Here is a 27,123-nt window from a genome sequence, read left to right on the forward strand (position 1 = left end):
TGTGCATTTACAGAGTAAACAGAGGGTTGAAAAGTGTCAAACAGGTGGAGAAGTGAAGGTATGCATTACAAAATCTACACAGTACAGAGTTACAAACTAAAACGAGATGGCTTATTCAAAAAAAAACCAAAGCAAAACAAAACAAAAAAATACCCAAATGAACAACAACAACAACAACAAAAATTAAAAAAATCAACAAATCAAAACAAAAAAAAAAAGAGAGAAAGAAAGAAAGATGTCTATTGGTGGCACAACATACAGATAATATTAAAAACTGCCTTGCATGAGGACCAAAGTATATCTACTCGGAAGTTATATCACACAGATTGTAAGCAATTTACAGAATTTAAGTAGTTTTGCATATACAGGAGTTGCAAAATAAGAGAAAACACATTGAAATATAGAACACACACAAAAAGAAAGATGCATATAGATAAACCTCCACGCAGTCATCAGGGGTTGGCCTAAGTCAACAATTGCTACTATTAAACTGGAAACAAATAAACAAACAAACCAAAAAGGTAAAGAAAACCCACAGAGGAAAAAGTCAAGCATATCAACAAACCACTGTGATTTGTTTTCCAGGAAAAAAAATGTCCTCTGGTCTGCTTAGCTGTTCTGTGTAATTTTTTTTTTCTCCTTCCTATTCCTCATGCAGGAAAAAAAATAAATAAATAGAGAAAGTAAAAAAAATAAACACACTTTTTGGCAAAGCTTGTGGGGCGGTTTTGGGGTTCGATGTTGAATCACTATGTTTCATCTCTTTATTTGGCTTCTGTTTGCTTCTAGGCTGGAACAATTCTTTTAGCGTAGGAAGCCAAATGTCATCCGTGGTTAATTCTACGATACTGATGACTCGCAGACCAACCCCTGAGAAGTCAGGGATGAGGCTTCTCCTTGCCAAAAGAAAAGGAAACTAGGTCTTGCTGTTACGAAACATTTGATTACATCACACCAGTTCTTTTCAAACAAAAGATCAGTGATACGAAAAAGAAAATAAGATATATCAAGAAAACGTGGTATCCTCTTCCTTTTATAATATTTATGTATTTATTTAGTATTTTTGTTTGTACTTCCTGAAGAAGGTGCTCCTTGTGTAGAGATTTAGAGTACATTGGGTGCAGAGTGGTGGTTGGAGGTTAGGGTCAACTTTGCTGTCCGCTCCATGGATTTTACAGGCGATTTGCTCTTTGCTTTAAGAAGAGAAAGTGATATTGGAAAAAGTCAGCACTTTTAGATTAAAGCAAAGCACCCTTCACAAAGCCACAAACAAGAAGCAGGACAGAAAGTCCATGGCTTGTAGCTATCCTCGCACCTGCGGAAGAAGTTATAAGATATTCGCTCATCTTGCAGATTTCCAATGCTCCTTATAAGGCTGTTTTAAACATATACATTTATATATTTAATTAGCTCGCCAGGTTGGCTCTGGTGCCCATGAATGTCTTGGCATGCACTGCAAATAACAACACATACAAAGTATTTCAGTCCCAGGAGGTTTTCTGCTTTGTTTTGCTTTTGTTTCTTGTCTGCTTTTTTTTTTTTTAAACAATGTTATACAGTGGAAAACTGTACCAAGAGGAACAAATTCAAACACCTTCCACTTCAGAGCGCTCTTTACAAAATCTTTTTCAGCATTACATCATTGCCTAGTATCACAAAAAAAATGATCTACTGGCTACAGAAAACAGAAGAGATACTGGCAAACAGCTGTGTTATTTATAAGGGGGAAAGAGAATGCTAAAATATTTGAAGTGTTTATTTTTATCAACTGTATTTTCCCTAAGTTTTTTTTCTTAAGACTGCAATGAAAACAATGACATATATTATTTTTCTAAAAATAACTATATTTTAAGCATATTACCAAAATTAAAACAGTCATAGCTACTTGAATTGTTGTCACACCAAGGACATGAGGACTTAAACATCTTACATATAAAGTCTCAGCCCTTAGTAATGCCCTATTATAAAAATTAGATTTAGAATCTGAAACATGTTATTGATTAAATATCATGCATTTAGTTTGGTTATGCTATATATATAAGTAATAATTATAACATTAATACATGATTAATAAATGTATTGCTCTGTTGTACATTTGAAAAGGAAGAATGTTGTTAATAGTTACAGGCATTAATTCCACAAAATAGTATTAATAGTGTTATAATAGTGTTATAAGCTGTCCATAATTCTTCTGGATGTTTAATAATTGATTTTTATTAAAAAAATCTATTAATCATGTATGTTACTTTTGTAAAGGACTGAGTATTAAATTGAATTTTGAATTCCTTTGCAGCTCCCAAAATCACTTTTATCTTTTCAATAAGAACATATACAATGAAAAACAAATGAAGTCAAGGCAAATGGTATTCTTTTAATTTCCCAGAGTTTTTTTTACACAGTACTTCTCTGTATTTGCTAACTATGTTTATAAGTGTAGCAAGATGTATTTTGGTTTCTACTTTTAGTAAATTTTTTCCTTGAAAAATGAGGACTGAGCTAAATCTCAGCTCTCTCAGTACAGCTTCGTTCTGTAAATACACAGTATCAGACACTGCATGTACAGTAGTTGTCAGAGAAGACTTCCGTCTGAGTGAATTCCCTACCGAATGTAAACAAAAGAGGTGAGCATACTTGCTTCTTACTCATCTAACAATGCTAACTTCTCTGTACTCTGCTGCAGTAGTTTGCTGCACTTCTCAAAACATTTGTTTTGTATTAGGAACAAGCAAGTATACAAGTAAATTTACTACAAGTTCTTCCTGTGGATTGCTCTTATGCAGGTAATGTTTACGTACTCGTACACAAGTGTTGAATTTAATTTCTAGTTTGGATTGTGCCTGTCTGTTGTATAATGTGTAAAATATGTCGTCTGACAGAGTTTGTAAAGGCTTTTCCTTCCGTAAGTAGGTTAGCAGAACACAGTTAACAGAATATTTTTAGTGTAAGATGGGTCATACTGAATTATTTTCAAATATCTTTTTGACTGAATTAGAGAAATTCACAGCTTAAGACAATTCCAATGTATCTCTAAGGCAACGGAGACACATTTATTCTACACAAAATAAATACAATGCAAATGAGGATAAGTACTCACAAGAGTTTCATGTATATTTTTAAAGGATTATTAAAAACAATGGTATTATAATTTCAGAATTTTAAAGTGTGGAATAAAAAACATACAATACAAAACATATTTGACTTGAAATATTTCACAGGGGGAAACTAAGACCATTATATTTACAAGCAAAACTATCATTGGCTTTTGTTTTGTTTTCCTTTTTTTCAGTATGACAATCTGTAAGTCTCAAATTAGGGGTCATATATTGCAGACACATTATAAACTTTTTTTTTACATTCTTCAATCATTGCATAAATCACGACAAATTATATCACATTCCACATGTATGTTTCTCTGTAAACAAGTTTATTTTTCTTTATCTTGAAAAGAATTTAGGTTAGAGTACACACGGTAAGTGCAAGCTAAATACTGGTCACATGAGAAATTGTTGTGGTTATACTAACGTAAATTCAGCTTCTAAATCAAGAAAAGAAGTTAAGACTGTTAAAAAACAATTTAGACATCTTAAATTGTGTCCTTTGTATGGTTTTGGGAACTGGTTATTATATCCTAATGTCTCAGCTGAACAATATTTACTGGTTTAGTAGTTTCCAAAATTCTGTCCAATCCAAACTAATACATTTTAGAGACATACCACCCTCAATGAAATTGATTTGTAATATCCAGTGTCAAACAAGATTGCTAGGTGCACTCTTATCTTTTCAACAATGCTTTATGGAATGCAACTGGCTTTAAAAATCATAGAATCATGGAAACATAAAGATTGGAAAATACCTCTAAGATTATAGACAGGTTTGATTTCTTTTTTCTCCCAGAAATGCATAAAATAACTAAATCAATTCTCTCATAAACCCAAGAACTTTTTTAGATTTTGGAAAGGTGAAAGCTCCAAATGTAGAATAATAATATTGAGCAAAACTCAAAGCAGACTTTCTAGAATTTGTCATATTTGTCACGTTAGTTCGTATTCCATTATTTTGATTTCCATCTAGATAAAGGTTGAATAAAAAGAAATGGTTAGAAATTTCTATTTCAATTGCAAATCCAAAAGTCATAAGGTATTTAAATCAGAGATTTTATTGTACTGTTTTTAAACGTTAGTCATAAGAAAATTAGAGACTCAAATCCAAACATCACAACAATACAAAGTGTCCAATTTTTGATTTTTCATGCAGATCTGCTGTTGGTATTCATTTCTGACTGGGACCTAAGTAGTATTACTGGAAGTGTCAGTACAGTACTATAAGTAAAATACTGTACATCTAGATGTGGAATTTCTAAATAAATTACTAATTTCCCTATTATTTATAACATTATTTTCTAATTAAGATAATGAAAACTAAAAGAGATTTTATTGCAAGTCAAGAGCATTGAACAAAACTGGACTATAATAATGTTACCCCCAAAGACAATAATCTAGAAGGAAAATGGTAGTAAGTATGCATATTTTATTTCTACATTGTTAATTAAGCTCTGCTTGATGTGTGGGCCAAGTTTTCCCACATTTTGGACTATCAGTCACTGGGATTCTTGTTGTGAGAAGTAAATCCTCATGTGTTTTTTTGTTTCCTGCCACTGACACATTAGAAAGAGCAAATGTACATGAAATATTTAACCTTCACTAAATGCTGTTTTGCCAAAGGCATATGATATTGAGATAAGGTTTTCTGTGATACTACAAGAGTGGTTTATGACATCAAATTATGTGAAACTATGGTTTCACATAATTTAATTTTTATATTATTGTGCTAATTTATTTATATATATTTTAGATAGTATTTACTTAAATACCAGGAAAACATAGAAGAAAGCTCAATAGCAATTAATAACTGTGATCTGATTTTTTGAAATAATAAACTCATCTCTGCCACAAATGTTGAAGTGCATTTCATGGCTCATAGTATACAGATCAGTGTTTTAATAATCTATTTTGTCCTGCTAATCAAATTAATTTTAGAGTGTAGTAGTATAAAGTGTTTAAATTGTTATTTATCCCTAACTGACCAAAAGGTCATTACATACTTAACAATGAGTATAGTAGTCTGAGTGACTACAATGGTTTGCATACATTAGAATATTGAACAGAAAAAACTTGTATAAAAATACATAGGATTATAAGACCCAAGTAGAGAAAAACTAATGCTGGTTTCATAATTTTGTCCATCCATTTTTCACAACTGGAAAAATGAATGGCAAAAACAAAACACTCCAATTTGTAAACTTAGCAGTTACTTCAGATTCTACGGCTTTAGAATTGATTGTTTATAAAAGCACATTGCACAGTTAACCTCATTAAATGTCTCGCACTTGACATTTGTAAAGTTGGAAACTTAACAAGTTTATCATTCCTTGATCTAAGATCTGTAAAATCATTTGATTGAAATAGCATACTGCATTTTGATCCTCAGTATTTAATGCCTCTGAAGACTACACTCTTAATTAAATCAAATGAAGTATTGTCATATGAATAGCAGAGTGAGCCTGTGAATTTGTCAGCACTCTTTCAATGTCCTACTAAACATGTAAGTTCACTGAGGTTATAATTCAGTTTCTTTCAATTAGTAAGCCACTGATTGATCACAAGGTAAGATAAATCACAAGGTAAGATAGAGTAGTGTTCTGGTTTTGTGCTGACATTATAATTACAGCCAGTTACACAAAAGTTCATCCCAGATTCTTTTTATGTATTACATAATGCTAAAGTCACTCTGCATGTATAGTTTTCCCTTTTTACTTATCTTGAATATGAGTTAATTTTGTTCAATTACTGGTTTCTGAAATCATAGATATGAAAACAGCTTATATATATTTTTTTAATTTTTTATGTTATTTTTGGGAAGAATTTGTGCTAACATCTTTCATTTTTAAGTGCCTATTTTGCAGTTTTGTATCATTCAAATTCACTGTATATTCTGTTAAATTTGAAATGGCCTACTTGTCAGCCCCAGTTCAAGCAGCATGAAATCATAATTTTCTATGATTTCCATGTAAAATAAGCTAAACTTCATGAAACATCTGCCTTAATTTTTAATGAGTAAAATCAATAGTCATTAGATTTGTTGGAAGCCATTTGCACTTTTATGTCCAAAATTACTGGTGAAATCATGTATGGTTGAATTTATTGGAAATTTTATATGAATGTCTCTCATGCGGATTTGAAATAAATAGATTCTTCCTCTCTGCCCTATCAATTGCTACCTTGTTTTTTCTTCTGAACTGCAGAAATCACAGTTACCTACGGGCTTTATGCATGGCTGAAATATATACTTACACTGGGGAAGAAAATTTCCCTTTGACAAATATAAGGTACTCTTTTCCATTCTCAGGGGAATTACCTTTGCACTTATTTCAAGGATCAGTTTGTTGTGTTTGATTTTGGGGGAACAACTAATAATAGAACTATGGCAGGCATTACATTCAAGCTTCCTCAACTTTCTCTTCTTTAGTCCTCTAATCCATCTTTTTCCATTGGCTGTACAGTAGTCAGATTTATGCCAATGCAAAATAGTGTGAATTGCCCACCACCCAGTTATGGGTGAATGTAAAATATAGGGCAAATAGATTCACTTTTAATGCCAGAAAAAACAAACAAAAACAAAAACAAAAACAAAAAACGACAAACAAACAAAAAAAACCCACAAAAATCTGATAGTTTCTAATATTTTGGAGGAAAATTACTGCTTCTAACAAGAAAAAATGTAGAAATTAATGTGAATTATGAAAATAGAATGCTAATTTTAGAATGGTTATGTACTGGTATAAGTTTAGAATAGGCTATGTATTAAATTTCCAAGAATTCTGTTTACTTAGACTTTACACCTATGTGTGTACCTTTGTTGATTTAGCACAGCATTTTTTTATGCCTTTGACACCTGGAAGAATGAATGAGGAAGAGGAATGGGCTCCTAGATGGACAGTTATTCCTTAGCTTTCTCTACGTTAAGACACCCAGGCAAACAGAGATATTCAGGGCTGTAATAGATCAAAAGAAAACCACAGTTTTTGATTTCTGAGCAGAGGAGAAATTTATGTCAAAATAACTCCTGCAGCTCTTCTGGTTCAGTACATATCACAGCCTTGAACTCACTCACGACCATGCCTACAGCCATGTTCTAATGCAAAACTTTGGGAGACTTCATAAGTTGATAGCATGTCATAAAATGATACTTGGCTTCAGGGAGTTGTCCAGAACATAATACATCTATGGAAGGGCAATAGATATCAATATGATGAAAGAAAAAGGGATGAATAGAATTTGAATGGATTCTGCAATTTCACAGTGTCAGGATGGATAGCAGTGCAATTATGAGTACACTTATATGAATATATATCTACGACTGACAAGGAATTTGTTGACTCAAACAACTAGATGACAAAACAAAGTAGGGACTAAACGATTCAAGTCAGAAGCTGTAAGGTTTATGAACCTTCATTCTGAGAAGGCATAATAACAGATTGTTTAGATTTACTTCCTCTTATAAGCAGCATCTGTTTCCACTTATGCCTGAAAAAAACCATCAGTATTAACTGAGGAGGTGCATGACCACCAAAGATACAAAAATCCTGAATCATCTAGACACAAATGGCTTGCTACTCTGAGGGAAATCTCAGACCAACTAGAGTATAAAACAGTGAAAACACGCATTTCCTACTGTTGACCCATCAACCATGAATCAAGACACAAGACTCAAGGTAACATGGTATCCAAGGAAGCTGTGAAATCTCTCAGCCTATATCTCCTCTCTTTCTTCTTCATCTTCTTGTACTCATTTCTTTTTATTATCCGTTACCTAAAATTGCTTTATAGTATTTGATAAGGAAATTACACCTGCATCAATACCCTTACCCAATGCTTACAAATTGTTGTTAGAAAGTTGTCTAATTTTGTCTCAAAGTGGCTGATTGTTAGAAAGATCAATAAACAGTCTTCTATTATTCCTCCCAGCCTCTGTCTGACTCCATCATTCCTGAAACACCCATCTAGGGGATTCCAAAGATTCACCTTCCTCCCAATCCACTGAGTGAGTTGAGAAAACATACATGGGATTCTACATGTAGGCTGTTTTCTACACCTTTCCTTGTACCAAACCATACCTAAGGTAAAATTTATCTTGATTTTCTCTGCAACGTATCTGAGGGTTTTGGTTTTCTTTTTAGTTCTCCAAGCAATGCTTTAGTCATTATTTTTTTCTTTAGTCCTGCACTAGAACCAGGCTTCCTATCTGGGTCATCATTCATTGTGGAGAAGTTAAAATCAACCCTAATATTCTAGAAATGTAAGATGAAAATGAAATCATTGAAATTATTTGACCAAGTCAGTCCTTTACCGTGAAAGGCAGTAGAGAGGGGGTAAGATCCATAAACATATTGCTGAATTGAATGGCAATCAATACTGATAGCTTTTCATACTGTTCTGATGAGAATATTACTGCTAGATTTTAATCCATCTTTTTTTTTTTTCTTTTTTTCACAAAGATGAACTATATGGTGTTACTGAATTTGCTCTCTAATATCCCCTTCATCTTCTGTTTCATCAGGCATTTCATTCTGCTTTAATAACATAGTTTTCTTAAAACTGCATTAATATGTGGTTGTGAACAAAGTAGTATTTTACACACTAGCATGATAGAAAATTCTGATAGAAAATCCAGTTTCACATTGGCTTCATGTCATTCATGTCTATAAAGTATTCCTATGTTTTGTTCAAAAATTTTAAACTTCAAGGAGACTTATTCAGACTCTTTTGATCTGCAAGTTATCTTAGATATCTGGACAGATGATATTATCCAAAATTCAGTTTCTGAAATTTCAATTTCCCGGGCATTTTCATCTGCTATTCCTGTAAATATGCTTAGAACACGTCAGTAAATTTAATGCCTATTTCAGAAAGTAGATGTAAATTAAATACTTCATTCAGTAAAATGAATCACGGAATCACTGAATATCTGAGGTTGGAAGGCACCTTAAAGGTCATCTATTTCAAATCCTCCTGCTGTGGGCAGGGTTGTCACCCACTAGATCAAGCCGTCCAGAGAAATGAAGTGAAAATTAATTGTCTCTGGCACACAGAAGATATTCAGAGTACAGTGTGTCAGAGTCAAAAGGATTTTTGATCTTAATACATACAGCTTTAAGCTTCAGATATGTCCAGGTGTATATTCCTTCTTCTAGCAATATAAATATCTTCCAATGCTCAACTACCTCATGTTTCATGTGGGCAAACAAGGAGATAGTGTTTTTTTTATAGATGCTTTTTGAATTATTTAGAGGCAGAACAAACATAACTAATAACTACTCCCACTGATATTTACTATATTGCAAAAGATTTTTTGTCTTGACAGTTGGCCTTCCCTGAATATCTTCCTGTTCTTAGGAGAGTTTTCTTCTCTGTAATAAGGGCTCTAGTCCCAGATGTTCAGGCATCAATCATTTGTAGCTGATATTTTAATTCTCTTCCTCTGTATGCTTAGTGTCTGAGCCTGATATGATTATTTTGTTTTCTTCACGTTGATTACCTCTTCACACATATAAGTGATACATTGACTTCAGCTGTTTCTATTTCAGTGAGGTAATACTTATAGGGGAAGGGGTTGCTAAAAGAGTGCTTGCATATAGTTGGTGAAACATCAGTGTCAGCTACTCAAATGAAGCTAGTGAGAGAAGTGGACCGATATGCAATGCTTATTGCAACAAGTCAAAGAAGCTAGGGGTAGGGCTAGAGTAATCTAAAGCAAACGTGGGCTGTAATTTGGTTTCATGGTATTCTTTGCAAACCACTGGCAGCAGGCATTATGACTGCTTTTATCAGCACTAAACACCTTTCTCTTTAATACTATTCCTGAAAACAAAGTATATAAAATGTCTTAGGCCTTTTTTAATGCATGACAGAAAAATATGTAAATCTATTTTCTGTGTGAATCGTTGGTTCTAAAGTAAATGCGTATTTTTGTGACTGACCTATGGTATCTCATCCTCATCACTTTACTTGCATATCATTATGTCCCACTTACAGAAAGGTGGGAAATTTCCCTGTTAATTAAAATTATTGACTCTTGTTACCAACCACTTTCTACTGTTAAAGATAAACATGTCTCTAGCACAAAATGTTCAGCATTTTCTTAATATACACAAATGTGAGGACATTTGATATTTCTTGGTATTGTTTTTAAACTGGTAACAGAGTCATTTCTTGAAGACAACATAATATTGCTGTGAAAACTAAGTTTTATTTGAAGAAAAATATAACTGAATTCATCTTTAATCTCCTGATTTTGTACTCTGTTCAACCTTTCATCTAAGATGATATTTAACATTACTCTTCAATGAAGTTGTCATATGAAGAAAAACACATACAAGAAGGGTTATTTTAACAAGTAAGGAAAATTATTATTCTTTTTAAATATTTCATCATGAGATATTCAATACCTTTGTTTGCCTTTCATACACTTGGCACATTTTAGGCTTATGTTTGACATAGAGTCAACCTGATCTCTTTCTATTTATATCATTTATATAAGAGCTATTTTTTGTGGAACTCACCTGAGCTCCCTTTTGTCTCTACCCATCTCACTGGATGAATCTGTTTTCTTCTTTCTGATTCCTAGATTTTAAGTGTTTTGAGACAGGAACCATTCTTCTAATCCTCTGTTTGCCTGGTGGATAATGAAGTTCTAGAGATTAGAACAATTCTTTTAACAGAGTGCATCTCTGTCTAAGGACTATGACTCAAGCTCTAAATCATTTTAACTAGCAATCAGTTCAAGAAGTTAGTGACTCCATCTCTTTACATTCTCCTCTTATGGAAATTAAATTCCTAATAGTAGGAGTGGCAGAAGCAAATCCCAGGACACCTCTTGATCTACATCAATTTAACAAACTGATGTTTTAGTTTATCATTTGTCATAGTCCAGTGATTTTGTCCAGTGTTCAATGCTCTGAATTAGCTGGGGATCTAGCATCTATTTCTTTCTGCTGTTCAGGCTAGGGGTAATAAATTCTGACTGGGGCAAGACAGAGACTTTGGAATTGTAAAAATTTAAATTGTAAGAGCTAAATCAGAGGATACAAGTCAAATCCTTCACCCTTTCAATTTCTTTGATATAAATACAAAAGTACAAAATGTTATCATCCTTACAGGCACAGTGCATTCATTTATAATTACTATGGATCATTAGAATGCAGCTTGAAGGACTGTGCATTATTAATTTAATCTTCACATTTTAAACTACTGATTTTCTTTTAACATTTATTTCAGATTGTTTTAACTTTCTCATCATAGTTCTGAGGTGTGGATTCAGTCATAAATGCAAAATGTCATTATTCATTGTTCAAAGATTTTTCAGGTATAAAGTGATCACTGATCAGTAAATACTGTATGTATGTGAAAAATTAAACCAAACACAAAAGAAGTTTTTGAGATGTTATTTTGATAGAGCTTCAGACAGACATGATGCTCTGTAATTATATTCTCAAAAAAATTTATAGTATACAAATCAGTATTGTTTAATTAAGGACTTTGCACTAATTGAACACCTAGGTCACTCTGAAATCTACTGCTAGTTCTTGGCTTTATAACTAATTTATTCTTGCTCTTGGTCTTTTAACTCTTATTTTCACTTGCACAGGATAGAGAAGATGGATACACCAAAGCATTATAGTCATGTTTGACAGACGTTTTTCACCTTTTTGTCTTCCTCATTTATACAGAGTCTATAAGCAAAGGGCTAGAAATGTTGGCTGTGACTGATATTTTCCCACTTCTATTCCTTTCATAACAACAGGCAGTTTTGCACCAAGGCAACAAGATTTTTTAGTAGGTAGGGGAACAAACTTTACTGAGGTGGGTCCAACTGAGCACCCACACAGACAGAACAGTGAATTACACTGCCAAAAAGCATGACAGCAATTTCCTTATAATGAGGTAAAATACAGGGCTTGAGGCAGAGTCTTATCTTCACTAGGACAGGAATGTTCATCAGCTGCTCTTCAAATGACATCCAGCTTTATCATCGGCAATATAGGATTAATTAATGATTACTCTGACAGTAAAGAACATTATGTATCTAGAATATCTTTAAAGCTTAATAACTTTTTAATTAGACGGAAAATTCTTATAGAGAATTAAATAATACTTGGAGTGCTGAGTTTTCTAGCTAGTCTGGGCTAAGATGTTGAAGAGAAAGTCTAGAAAAAAAAGCTGATCAAATACAAAAAAAGCACTTGGGAAAAAAAAATAATAATAATTAAAAAACACATCAAAATCTTCCTCTCCTTGAATCTTTGTGAGCTGAGAAACCACAGTTTTCAGGTATTTTCATACAATTCATTGTACTCTCATACAGGTGTTCTAAATTTCTTTAGGTAGTAGAAGCTGTATAAAGCTTGAATTCTCCTTATAATTTGCTCTCACTTTATGAGTGGGGGAGAATTTATCCTTGTTCTTATGCTTGACTCAATTTATTTATACTATAAATGAAAGCTGTTCTTTTGGCTTCAGAAAAGTTGTACTCATTCCACAAGCACAAAATCCTAGCCATTATTTTAAACTATAAATGATGCAATGGATTTTTATAATGAAGTAATGCATCATAGGAAGCTTCCTGCTTCTCATTTGAAAAAAAAAAGCAAAAATGTCTCTGCTTTGCTCTATATGTATCAAGTAACAAACAAGTTGTGTTCTGAAGCAAGGAAATTCCATCAGTTATTTCAAGAACAGGCCCTGTCACATATGCTGCAATCTCTGATGACCAAGTGTGAGCTGCCCAATTGTGCAGCAAAGAAAAGTAATTTGAGTGAGCTGACAAGCAACTCAAGAACAGCTTATTTTTTTCTTCCTCTTCTCTTTCTTTTTTATCCTCTCATTCTTTACTAACGATTTGGTTTATCTGCAATCTTTTCTGCAGTTAATTACCAAATATCATACCTGCAGTACAAAATGACTTTGCAGTCATTCTGCTACTCAGGATATTCCTATGGAATATGCCCCACTAGTTTTGTTTAAAAGGTAACATGAGTCTGAAAGGAAGAGATGAGAGCAAGTAGCAATGGCAGGTGAATAGACAAAACTATTGGTAAGGTTACTTAAAAAAAAAAAATCTCAGCTACTGAATAGTTATTTCATGTTTCATTTTAAATACCACTACTTTTTAGAGGAATGCAGATTACGGGGCAGACACCATATATTTAAAGTCAGAATTCGTGATTATCTAAAAAAAAAAAAAAAATATTGGCATAACTAAGTATGTAACTCTTATTTCAAAGAGAATATGTTTGAAACTAAGTATATTCAATACTGTCTGGCAAAAGCATTTGGTAGTGAACAATTGCTAAAACTCTGAGCAGCAGAAACACAGACTGGGAACCGAAAGGCACAGGAAGGTGACAGTGGTGTAGTATCAGTGACAGGCAATGTCAGTGTTTTAGGAAAAAAAAAAAAAAAAGATACTGCTTTATGCATGATTTATCTCCTCTATTTTTAACTTGTGACAGGAGTTAGAATTTCAGACCCACTTAAAATTATTGCTAAATTCATTTAGACTAAGTGTCAGGAATAGGAGTTGAAATAATTGCATGCATTTATTTTTAAAAGCAAGTAGACTAAGTAAAATATTGTTATTATGTTATTATTTCCTTTGGAAATCCTAGCATAAAAAATATGTTTTTATGTTGTCAAGACACTGTGCTTTGTCAGTGAAACAATTTGGAGCAGAGTAGCACTTCTCTGAAGACGCTTAGTTACAAGGTCAACAACTAACTGCCTAAATGAGCTACTTCTAGAATTAGCTACTTCTTTTTCAAGAAGAGAGCTAAACATAAATTTAAAATATAAGTAGAGATTACAATGTATATGGATTTAAAAGAGGATAGTCCTTGCATCATCCTTTTAGAAGAATTACTGAGAATTTTTGGTAACATTTCAGAACAAGAACAAAACATGCATTTGGTTTTTACTTTCACGTATCTTAAGAAAACAGTTACTTCACTTTTTACTTTGAAACAATCACAACAACAGCTAGTGTCTCCCAGTCTTGCTACCCAAAGAACAGCCTAAAAATCTACAGTATCTTTCTTCATGAAGCAAGTAGTAATGTTAGCTGTCACCTTGGTAAAAGCTAGAGCAAAGCTTTTTATCTTCACTTTAAAAAGATATGTAAAATTAATACTAATACTAGTATTAATAATACAGCAGAAGTTGTTTTATATCACAGAAGATGCCAAATTGAACGAACAGTATTTGTATAAGAGGTGGATAATAAGAAGTTCCTAGAATACAAAAATAAAAATGAAGGACGGAAGGTACATTGTCTGGTTATCACTATCAATAGACTCAATAAACAGGATTTCATTCTCTTTTACATTCACACCCGATTGTCATCTTCCCAATGTGATTTATAATGTGAAAAAAAAAAAGAAAAAAAAAAAAAGGTTGATCTGTCTTAGATAAAGACCTTCTTCTTTGTGCTCCTTTTGTAGTCACTCATTCCAGTATTGTCATCACAAGAACAGTTTGGTATGTAATTAAGTCAGTAGTTGAATTGCTTACTTCAAGAGAGAATAAAAGGTTGCACAATATCTGCAAAGTCTGAATGTAAACAATCGGAAAATGTGTATAATGTCACTTCTTTATTTGTAGCTATTCCCTCTTGAGTTCTATCAGCCTGATCTTCATGAGTCTGAAAAGCAACTAATGTATTGATTGCTTTAACAGAAAAGGAACAATTTGGGGTATATATACTTTCTCAGAACCTGAGATTTTGCAGCCCTTTATGTTTCCACAAGCACTGAGAGGCTTGAATTCAGCTAGACTAAGATTAGATTCCCTTTGCCTGAAGCCCAGTTAATTGAAACATTAACTAGAGTTACAAGACCCTATGATAACTGCACTTTTAGCTTTGGTCTAAATACATTATGAATTATGTAGGAAAAGAAGTGTCTGTTGCTACACATACATAGGACATTTTCTGGATGTATGCAGATTAGCCTGTTAAATTACTCAAATTACTGTTACAATGCAATGACTTTCTTAATTTTCTGCAGCATATGAATATAAAAATAAGAGTCAAGTTGTATTAGCTTTGATTTTGCTTTTCTGATTATTATTATTATTATTTTACTCTGAACTAGATGTTTAATGTTTTTCAGAGTATTATCTGAAAATCCTTGTTAGACTTGTTTTTTAGCTTTCTTTCTATACTAAATTTCCATTTTTACAACAATAAATATTTTTTCCACTCATATAACATTTTTCAGAGCAGCACAAAATGCTGACTGAAATTCATAACACATAGTTTTTAATAGTCATTCTCACAGCTATTATTTCTTAGTATAAGGGAGGAATGGCAGAAACATTTGCTCATGTGGGAAATGCCAGTATTCAAAATGACAGTAATTGTCAGCTTCTTTTCTGGAGCTACCTATTAAATATTTATTGCTATGAAAAGTCTAGAGTTCTGCAGTACTTTTCAGAATGGAAGGAGCTGAATAGAGTTTATCTACTTTTCACAAATAAATTCAAAATATTTGTATGATTAATGCCTGTCTTTCTTAAATTAGTAACTGAGTTCTTAAGAAATACATATATATATATTTTCCCAGTAATTTCACAGTGTCCTATTTTCCCCTGCTGTTAAAGTTTTTTTGTATGTTCGTTTGTTTCTGCAATAGTCTGTGAACATGGCAGTAAAATGTATTGCTTGCATTTAATGCAATTGCCTACAATTAGAAGTGCTTCTCTATTCAAACAGTATCACTGAAGTCAATGTATTAGTCAGTATTAATAAACACATATCAGTCAACCATTACATTTTTCAAGCACAAACATCTGGCTAATAATGATAAGTTTCTATTCAACCTTATTTCTGTGTGCCATGTTGGATGGATGCAATGGTTACATGTAATGTAATAATACAACTATTTTATGCTTAAACGTACAGTTAGCGTGATGCTGAAGAAGAGTTTCTCATTTGAAAGTATAAGGAGATTGTGTTGATTAGACAATATGTAAAGAACGACTATTCCTTCCTATCTTTGCCAACTCCTTTTATTAATCTGAAATGTCACAACTGAAATCTTGCCCTCCTCAGCCTTGATATTCCATAGAATTAAATTCCCTGCTGCCTTGTGCTTTTTTGGGTATTTCTATCTGTGTAGAGTAAGTGTGAAATGCAGAATGCACCATGGATGGAAAATCATGACCACATATAATCAAGAAAAATAAACTAGATCTTGGTCCTCAAAAGTTAAGCTGTTATTCATCAAAAATATCAACAGTGTATTAAGTGACCATTAAATTGAAATTAAGCCTAATAGGGATTCCTCATCTACCCTTTGTTTCTTCAGTAGATGAGTTTCACTTCTGATGAATACAGCACTAATCTATTCTCTTCTCATCATAAAACAAATGAATTTAAAAATTAAATTTTATTTTAATATGTTTAATTTTTAAATTATATATGATTGTGATTAGACATACATTGATCTGCAGGAAAAGATTAGAGATGAGTTTTTTTGTCAGGTTTTTACAAGGAACTTTCCAGGTAATAACTTGCTGGTTTTCAAATAGCAAATGTCCACTGATTATGTAATGCATTTGTTGTGCTAAAGCATAAACAATATTACATATTCAACCATACATCTGAACTGATTTAATAGATTAGCTATTGTGAACACTCTTTGGCCCCAGAGTGGTGTAATCTGTAGCCATGCAGTTCATAAACTTGTGACCACATTAATCAATTTCACACAGAACTAAACAGAAACTAGATTTTTCATTTTATGGACAAATCTGCTACTTGGAAATGCATGACTACAACAGAAAACAAGAATGATACACATTTATATGAATGAAAAGTAGTGATGCAACAATGATTTTCTATCAATTAAAATATTCATTTGCTTCTAACAGCTTATTTATTTATTCTTTTATTTATGGAAGAGATAAAAAAAAAAAAAAAGTGTCTTGATTCCATGTAAAGGGGACTAAAGGTAAGTTTAAAATCAATCAGTCAATAATAATACATAATAAATGTGTATGCGCATCTTTTTTTCTAATAATAATCAGCTTGTTCCTCTCTGTAAATGAAATATATTTTCTTTATTGAAATACTTTTTTTTAGACTATGCTTGTGAGTTGAAATTGATTTCATAATAGATATGCTATGAAATTTGTTGTATTCCTAGTTTTTATGTTGATGACATATCATTTGTTAGCACTAAAATGATATATCAAAACAAATGAGATTAGCTTCCATTATGTATTTTAAACTAGTCTGTGATCTCCCAGCTTGTTAAACTGAGCCCTCAGTTTAAACAGAAGTAACCCAGAAACCTTTTAACTTGAATATCTTGACTTATGGAAAAATGTGATCAAATATCTAAGATCTGCTTAGATTTAGAAGCCTAGTTCCTCTTGAAAATAAGACTGATACAAAAAGTAGATCAATTACACCAGAAATTAGAGAATAAAACCATGAGTGACTAGTCTACATTATGCTAGGAAGAAATTTGTTTTATTTCATTTATAGTAAACAGTCATCTTAAAATGAGATGAACTGCTCACTGACATGTTCCTCTCTCCATTCACATATAGGAAAAGTTAAGCTTCGATTAGAGATCTAATGTTAGATGAATGAAGCTGGTACAGATGAACTCCACAAATCAGAGTTTAAGCTTCTAGTATTTTCTTCACAGAAGCTGTTTTCTCAGCTTTTGGGAACTAAGGAGAAAGTAGGAGAGAAAGGCCAGAAAGATGGAGGAATAAGAGCACAAGACTCCTAGTCACAACTCCTGGTTACCTTGTTGAGTTAGTTTCCTTTCACATGCTGGTAAGCAGTCAAATGAAATGCTCAAAATGCTTTACCATACCTGATTGTGGACTCTGTTTGGGGATTTTGGCTGCTCCTTCAGGGCTGGAGGTGGCACGCACACGTTGATTGGCAGGGTTATGGATGCTACTTGGAACGGCTGCGGAGATGTTTTTGCGAGGTTTCATGTCTTGCAACCACATTGGAGATGCCTCAAAGGCCTGCATTCGCCGAGAGTGACTGTTAGCATTGACTTTGAGATATGCCTGGGCCTTGTATTCCTGAAGGTCTCCATAGTTGGCATCGGTCACCCTGCACTCATACAAGCCTTCATCTTTTTTTCTTACTTTTGAAATCTGCAGCTTGTGAGAGATGTCATTCCCTTGTACTTTCACTGTCTACAAATTTTCCAGGAAGACAAAACAAAACAGAAAATCATGACATCAGTTATTATTCTTTCACTGGGAATACTGCACTGATGCAGAGCCTGTCCAGAGAAGATAGCATGCCAACTAAATCAGTGGTTCAATTGTGCTTACTGCAGGGAAGTTACATCAAAGTTGAGGTTCAATTACTTGCATCAAAAAGGATGTCTGACATCTTCTTTTCCAAATTGTTTAGATGGTTTACACTGAAATGTAACAAACCACCCAAAGTACCATATTCATTCCAATTAACTTCTTCAGATCATGAGCATTCTTAATGAGATTTCTTGCATAAGATCTGTGAATTTTGTTGGCTAAACCTTTCCAGTTAGTTGATTGTATTGAATAATTCAGATTTTGAACTACATTTACAATTTTATTGGAGATATTTGCCAATATTTAAACCTATTTAAACTTCTTCAATAACTATTCTTTAGATTAGCTGGTAGTCATCTCTTCACTGAGACTGCACTTTTGGAATTCAATATATCTCCTTCAGGTGTGTCCAAACCCTTGATCTCTATTAATGATAACAAGAGATCTTGTGTCAGGTAGTTCCTCTTGTCTCATTTATTTATCTTGTATACTTATTAGAAGTCATATATCATTTCTTATTTAACAATAGAAAGCAGCACATATTCAACATCATTTTAAAAGTCATAAGCTAAAATCAGACTCCTAATATTTGAGGTTAACATAACATGCTTTTGTCCCACATAATTTAAGTGTGCCTCAGAAAATTATGCATCCAGAAATGTCTGATAGATATTAAGATGCATTAAGAAAGGTAACACACTTTCTTTCCCATATGTTCACCACCTCAGAGAATTTATTTAATTAATTGGCTCTTCTATCTGAATTAATATATATTACCCCTCTACAAGTCAGTTAAAAGAGATTCAGCAGGACAGAACACCACTTTAATTCCACTCATAAAAACACATATCCAGATGTTACTACTATAGTATCAATAACAGGCAGTGGGGAAAAATCAATAAATATGTAACATATAACAGAAATGGGCAACTGTTAGATTGAAACTAGACGTGTACTACTGGTATTCAACATATTGCTTCTGATAACTTGGTTCACCACAGTCACCAGTGCTCACAATGTACTTTATCTTCTTGCATGATGAACAGAAAATGAATACTTATGAATACGTTGTAGCTCTTAGGCTCTGGATGTTCTCTACAACTTGAAGCTGGAAACTGTAGTATTTCCAGCTCTGAATTTATACCTGACTGAGTTGAAAGTATAGATTGCATTCTTTCCAGGGAATGCAATATTAATTACACAGTAATTAATATTAAAAAATAATATTTAAAAAAATCTTCAAAAGTAATGCCTCCAATATACTTCCATGGAAAGTACAACAGTTTAAATTGTGCAATGGAACTATTCAATAAAGGAAATTTTCATTTACAAAAGATTTTTTTTTCAACATAGTCACCAGCATTAGCTATGCACATTCATCAGCTATGAACACGAGCTTGCATGCTGCATTCATAAAAATTTACACTAGCACAGGTGGCCCAATATTTCACAGCTACTATAACATCATTGCTAGGAAATGTTGCTCATGCAATCTATTTTTGATCAAACTGAACAGATAGAAGTCAGTAGGCTTCTATCCAGACTATATGATGAATGTGGTAGGACTGTCCAGCCAAAACTGGAAATCTGCTCCATGGTCTTCAAACTATGAGGCCTACTATTATTGTGTTTCAAGAGAAAGGTTGTTTTCTCTGGTATGACTGGAAGTTTGAGCTTTCAGCTTAGTCAGCATGGTTTGCCTGGGTACCAGGAAATCCGGAAGGATCACTCTTTTCCTATCCCAAAAGAGAGTGCACATCACTTAATTCACTGAGGGCTGAATCCTGAACTTTTCTTTGATGAATCCACATATCACCACTCCATGGACTACTGTTTTGACTCCAGCTTGTAGTGGTGATACTACATCTCTCACCAGTAAAGATTTGATCCAGGAAACTGTCACCTTCAGGCTTATATTAGTTCAATAGGACCTGACAAACTTGCATGTGATGTTCTTTCTGTTCTTCTGTGAGTACTGATGGGACTCATATAGTATAAACTTTGTGATATTCCAATGTTGCCACCATTTCCAGTGCATTGAAGCCAATATTCCCTGGTCATAATCTGCTGATTTGCAAAGATGAGCTGATCAAGTATCTCTTCATTTATTGGTGTGATGCTGTGAATGGCTATCTGAAACATGGCTTGTCTTTCACATCATTGTTGCCACTACTGAAATGCACAAACCACCACCTCACTGTACTCACATCCATAGTTCAGTCTCCATAAATGTTCAGCAAGTGTCAATGGATACCATTGATGTTATGTGCTGACATAATAAAAAAGAAGGCATTACTTTCAGAGCATCCCTCATAGAAAGTGCTGGATAGTTAGTTAAGCCACACTCAAAAAAAAAAAAAAACGACGCATCTCTACTGAACAGCTCACATTCAGCTGAAAGATTAAAAAAAGTAATTATGAGGTATATGATGGAAATAAACTCTGCAGGCTATGGTCTGCTTATGTTTGACTCCATGCAATTTTTGCACTTAACAGTAGTGCACAAAAAGAAACTAGAATAACTTTTTGGGTTTGTGCTTGATGTTTAGAAATAATCCCATTTAAAATGATCAGAAGTCCTGTATTTCAGTACCATTTAAAAATTCAGTACATATATTTTACCATCTCTTTTAAGAATTTAGTAAACATACTTGAAAATTTACATTCCTCTTCATGAAGATACTTGCCTTAATGAGTAGTGTTTTTATGCTCTCAAGAAGAAGGCTACATTTGCCAAGAGTATATAGTCTGTCACCTTAATGTATTATGCAAACTTATAAAAACACTGTATAAATACCCCATCCTAAATTATTACCATACATTAAAAAAAGATAGAGAATTAACTTGAAAGATAGGGAAAGCTTAACCAGCCATACTGTGTTACTGATCTTGATTGCTACACGGATTTTGAATACATTGGTTACAATAAGGAATAAATTGCCGCTAGCACTAAATCTAGGATAACTGCTTCTAAAGGCTAAATGTAGACTTTGTTTGCAAGTTGGTCTACAAATGTATCTGAAGATATGATCCATAACACAAATAGTTCACAGAGTATTCTGAGAAGTATTATAGTAAATTTAAGTAACATTAGAATATGCATAGTATATATTTATAAATGCTGTTCAGTTATATCTAGCTGCACTTACACCTGATGTAATTACTTGGCTATCTATTCACGAGCATGGAAGCAGAGAAGAGTAAAGAATTTAATGGAAATGATTTGACTGTATCTGTTGCTAAGTCTTTCTGGTAGTTATAACCTTGATTGCACTCCCTAAGAGATTGTGCCTGCAAAAGGGAAAAATCCTTTGAGCTCTGAAGAAGTATTCTTGTTGCAGTCTTCACTAAGTATTTGTGTCTTTCCACTGCAGTGAGCACAATCCCACCACTGTATGTATCTTGGGTTGACATATGAAGAGTCTGAACTCTTCTAAGTTCAAGAGGCCATTTTCATGCCTGACTTGGGGTATGAGGGCCCTTGCATCCTTGTCCTGGACAAGGGTTGGAGCAAAGTTTTTCATAATTTTGTTGATACATTTTGATTTAATATCGGAATGGTGGGTAGTGTTGGTACCCTACTTTCCTCAAAAAGCGATTTGTTGGCAAGATCTCTCTCTCAGCAGACTTTACTCCCAATGGGGAGGTCTTGCACTCAGAAAGTTAGGAAGCTGGGAAAGCACCCATTTAAATATTTGTACACCAAACTGAAGGTAAGTGCAGCTTCAGGCCATAGTTCAGCCCTAAAAATAGCTTAAGAGTGCTAAATCAGCCTGAGCAGTCTCCCAAGATAAATGCAATCAAAACACAGCACAATAGGCAAAGACTGTCTGCTTCATGGAAACAGGTTCTACCAAAGATCTACCACCAGAGCCTCTCCTGCATATGCCTCCATGCCCAAGGGCTCCCCGGGGGAGCAGACCCCCTAAGACAAGCCTGCCGGCAGCGTCCAACACGACTCTGGGTTAGGAAACAGTAGCCCAGACGGCGGGCTGGGGGCACTTACGCTTATCTTCGTGCCGTCGCTCACCAGGTCCCTCTCGGGCAGGAGCTCCACCTGCAGGGAAAGGAGCGTCGCCGTAGTTCTCCGGCCCCAGCCCGCCGCGGCCTCCCCGCTCCCCGCTCCCCGCTGCGGTGCCGCCGTGCAGTAGGGCAGCGGCGCGGCGCGTCTGCCACCTGCGGGCCGCAAAGGGAAGAGCCCAATCTCCATCTCCGCGGAGACTTGAGACCCGCCGGCCGCCAGAGACGGTGGAAGCCCCGAGAGGCGTGGAGGCGGCAACGGGGAGGGTCCCCCAGGAGATTGTGTTGGGACAAGGCTCCTTTCTGTCCCGCTGGGAGAGCTGAAATTGAGCTATTGTATGGATTTTTTCTTTCTTTTTCTTTTTTTTTTTTTTTTTGCTTTTGTGGGGCACTGGCTTTCAAGCTCTCTACCCTCAAAAAAAAAAAAAAAAAAAAAAAAAAGGTACGAGCCAGAAGTGTCATTCCTTGAGATAGGAATTTTTCTCTACAGGTTCCTGCACTGTTATTTCACAAATTGAAATTAAATGCCTGAGGAGACCCAGAACCTCCCTCTGCTTCTTCCTCCCACTTTTTCTCCCTCCCGTTCTATCCATTCCTGTGATGTTCCTGGTAGTTTAGGGACCCCATGACAGAGGATCAATACCTGAGCTCCTGTCACCTCAGCTCCAGCCTCTTGGTCGTCAGCAGCCCGCAGAAACCACCACTGGATTTCAAGATACACTGAAGTGGAACCACTTTGGAAAGCACAAGACATCTCCACATTCTGCCCTTCAGTTGCCGTGACATTTCGGGGAAACTCAGTGAATTTTGCTGCAAAACAAATGCACACTGTGTTGGGATTCTGCTATCTACACTCTGTTTATTCTCTTCTTTTATCTTGCCTTTCTCCCTTTCTCTATTAATTTCCCCATTTTCCCACCATCCGTCCCTCTCTATTCTGTTTTTCCAGTTTCTCCACACATTACCTCTCCCGGTCTTTCTAAAACTCAAGTAAGCTTTTTCTCCCTTATGTAAAAATCCATCTTCCTAGCAGTCTAAGCTCAGCTCAAGGGAAATGTTACAGACCTCACTGCTTGCTCCCATGGGCTACTAAAGTTTCATTTAATTAGGTCCAAATATCCTTGGGCAGAATGCAATATTTCACCAAAATCACTGTAGTATTTTGTTCAAAACCAATTTGGAAGTGGAAAAAACATAAGAGGCTGATCTATTGTGTTTTGGAGGGCTGAACTAGAATGTGTAAATTGTTAAAGCTTCTGTGGCTGCCAGGAGCAACTATTGGAATAGGTACTCTTCTGAGGAGTGGGTTAAAGTGCCCACTTCGAGGGTTTTACCTGAGTTACTTACTCTTTCTGAGAAACTCTGCTTATGTAATCAAACTAAAAGCAATACATCTTTTACTTATCACTATGGACATACACTTTATAGTAATAACCTTCACCTCTGTATCTATTTCCTTTCACAAACAGGATTTTCTATCTCTATATTCCACAGCTGGGTTTAGAAACTAATCTTGATATACATAGTCCAGGGCACTAGTGTTTCTTAAAGTCCCAGATATGTCTTCCTTCTCATACTTTCACATAATTCACTTTAAATTGTGCATCATGATGAAACGTGATGGCCAGACAAGGGGGGACTGCAATCAAACCGTGTGATGAAGAAAACATGTTTCAAGAACAGGAAATTTTGTTTAAAAGAGTCTGCAGTGTTGTTTTCTGTTATGGATTGTTAGACTGACTAAAGCAAATTATGTTGTGAAGGAAATATTACTGGTGCCTCCTCCCCTCTTTCTGTCTCCTTATCCAGTCTTTCTAGCTAACCTGGAATTGATGGGATAATTTAGAAAAATGCTTAAACAGCTTTACTTCTCCACCCACCACACACACATACACAGTTATGGTTGTCAACAACTACTCATCAACAAAACTACCAGCTTTTTTTTTTACCATGTCCCTTCCTGTGCTGCCCACACACCCCCAAGAACACACAAACATACGCACACATGCACACAAGCTCCCCAGTCAGCGTTTGCTTGTCACCTGGTCAAACTGGCAAAAGGGCTTTGCATTTTGTGTCTATAGGTCTTTCAAGTTTGCTTTTTTTTCTATTTCTTTTGCTGCTTCCCCCTTCTGGTCAACTCATGTGAGCGGTGAGGGGAAGATGAGGGGGAATGCTACCACTGTGATCTCCTTCTGCAACGCCAGGCATAACCCGGCACGGGGTCACCAAGCCCCGTGGAGCCGGCTGCCGGGAGCGGAGGGCAGGGGGCAGTGGGCAGACAGTGAACGGGCAGCGCGGAAACGGCCCCAAGCGAGCTGTCCATGGTGCTGACAGCGGCTCCGCAGCCCTCGCGGTCCCAAGCAACCGGCTCCCGCAGCGCCAGGGCTGCTTGAAATGCAAGGCGCGCCTTACTGCGAGGAGGGAGTAAGGCGACGGGAGCGGGGAGGGAGGTGGGGGGGTACACAGAAAAAAAGGGAAGGCAGGAGGAGATCTTAAAAGAAGTCGATTTTGTCTTTCTCCCTCTCTGATTTATTTATTTATCTATTTATTTTCTTCCAGAAATACACATATTCACAAAATGGAAATGAAGGTCTGACACTGGGGATCACAGTATAATAGGAGAATAAAGGGGATGTAGCATGAAAGAGAACTGCAATATTTTCAGGGCGGCGGTAGATTTAACCATCCAGTACTTGGTCGGAATGCAATAATTATACATGCACTGTTGTGTGTTTATTTTCTGCAGACATATATATACACAGACATGCAAAATGAAAGCACCATTCACCAGCATTCCTTAATTCTTTTACAAGGTGCCTCTTATTTCCTTCTTCCCAATCAAGTAAAAGAAGACAGTTTTCTTCTCACTTTGGGGAAACTTTTTGCTTCTGTCCCTGTTTACAAGCAATTTTTTAAGATAAATTTGAACCTGATGTTTGGTGTCTTCATTTCCTACATATTATGTTTGTTTTCCCTGCTTTTTCTCCTCTTCTTCCACCCTCTCCATTCCTGTCATCATTATGTTTTAGCATGGAAACACACACACATGTATTTGACAATAAATGATCTTACCTTGGGTAGACAGTCCTTGCTGAATATACATAACTGAAAAAAAAATGAATCCAACATAAGCTAGAAAGATCCCCATCATTCCAAGACGAAGAAGTAGTCACATCAGGGTAACAAAAGCCAAAAGTAACCTCAAAAAAGGAAGAATGTTTATATGAGTGTATTTATGTATATTTAAATGTATGAACAGAAAGAGATTTTAAAAATGTTACAAAAAGGCTCTGTATTGTAGCCCTAGCTGCAACACTGGCAGCATTCTGCTACTCAGTGGAGTCTTTTTCCTTGGGAATAGGGAGTATTGCAATACAGTGAGGTTTAGATGAGCTGTCTCAGGCACTGTGTTGCATGAAGTCCAGATTCAGACTATTAAAAAAAAAAAAAAAAAAAAAACGTTGAAAAGTGGATATCAGCTGCCTTCCGTTCCTTTTTTCAGCTACCTGGCAGCTTCATCCAGCGTCAGCTCCTGCTGCTCAGGGTGGCGTGATGACTACCCTCCCTACACACTGATCCAGCTTGAGAAGAGGGGAGTGGGGAAAGAAGGGGGGGGAGGTTGGGGGGGGGGAAAGAGAGAAGTCTACTGTGCTTGTATTGCTTCAACTTTTCCCTCTAATGGCTGCAATGATGCTTTTAACCCTTCCTTCTCTCTCATTTCTGTACACCTCTCTACCTGTTCTGATTTCTACTGGCTGAAGAGCTGGTGTAATGCTGCTTTTTTTTTTTTTTTTTTTTTTTTTTTTTTTGTCACAGTGTACAGCTTCAGATTGTAGAGAGAGCAGGGAGCCTCTATTGTACTGATATAATCTTCAGTCTTTTATTCCAAAACACTCAGTGGCTAAGAGGGCAATGCAGTGGTTTGATTTTTGGTGAGTTAAGCTGTTTCTGTTTTTTCCTTTATCTCTCTCTCTAATAGAGTCTGAGAAGAAAATAGTTATTCAGTTATCTTACTGCACTTGCTATTGCCTGCTACAAATTACTATGGTCTAGCATCTTATATTAAAATATTGTATTTTTTCCCCAAAGAGACATTAAAAGGATGGTATTAAGAATGTGCTTAGAATGTATTTATATAGATTTCTGTGAAAAAATAATATTGAACCAGACAAAAAATTGATTTTGATGTTCTACAAATTACTCATAGTAATATATATATTTGCAGTAGAAAAGGTGTTTACAATCTATTAAAGAATCTTAATCTTGCAGTGAATATTTCCATCTCTCATTCCTATTTTTTGCTTACTTATATTAATACTATTTAGACAAGATATGAACCTTGACTGCATTCGATGTTCAAAACACCCCAATAAGCACTTATGATGAGAGAAGTTCTCCGACTGAAATCCTAATATTGTTCATGGTGAAAAGCCATGTAGCAAGTACTTATTGCACTAAGCTGACAACAGATATCTTCACAAGGTAGAGACAAAGATGAATGTGAAAAGAATGCATGTTAATAATTCAGACTGCCAAACAGACGATAATAACTGATAATCATAAGGGAAAAAAAATACACAAAGAGTACCAAATTAAAAATAATTTTATCCACATGGGTAGTATGTTCTACTGGATGAAGAAATGGGAAGATTCTGTCATTTCTGGCAATGGGAGCGCAGTAGTTCCACAAGGCTATGAG

The 27,123-nt window shown here is 35.1% G+C and overlaps 1 protein-coding gene across 2 annotated transcripts; it reads right to left on the reverse strand.

Moving 5' to 3' along the window:
- Nucleotides 1–876: 876 nt before the first annotated feature.
- Nucleotides 877–25,575, reverse strand: VSTM2A (V-set and transmembrane domain containing 2A). 2 transcript variants are annotated; one of them, XM_065752637.1, is made up of 5 exons: nt 25,497–25,575; nt 23,065–23,231; nt 22,408–22,458; nt 17,942–18,278; nt 877–1,193 (listed from the first exon to the last, which is right to left on the reverse strand). In XM_065752637.1, exons 1-5 carry the CDS (start codon nt 25,573–25,575, stop codon nt 1,105–1,107), a joined length of 723 nt encoding a protein of 240 aa, XP_065608709.1. In that variant the 3' UTR covers nt 877–1,104. The 2 variants fall into 2 exon arrangements, with proteins under 2 accessions (XP_065608709.1, XP_065608710.1); XM_065752638.1 differs by lacking the exon at nt 877–1,193 and adding an exon at nt 1,239–1,315.
- Between the last annotated feature and the right edge of the window lie 1,548 nt (nt 25,576–27,123).

Source organism: Cyrtonyx montezumae, unplaced genomic scaffold (genome assembly GCF_038088225.1).
Source record: "Cyrtonyx montezumae isolate F1298 unplaced genomic scaffold, pur_monq_1.0 scaffold_8, whole genome shotgun sequence".
NCBI lineage: Eukaryota > Metazoa > Chordata > Aves > Galliformes > Odontophoridae > Cyrtonyx > Cyrtonyx montezumae.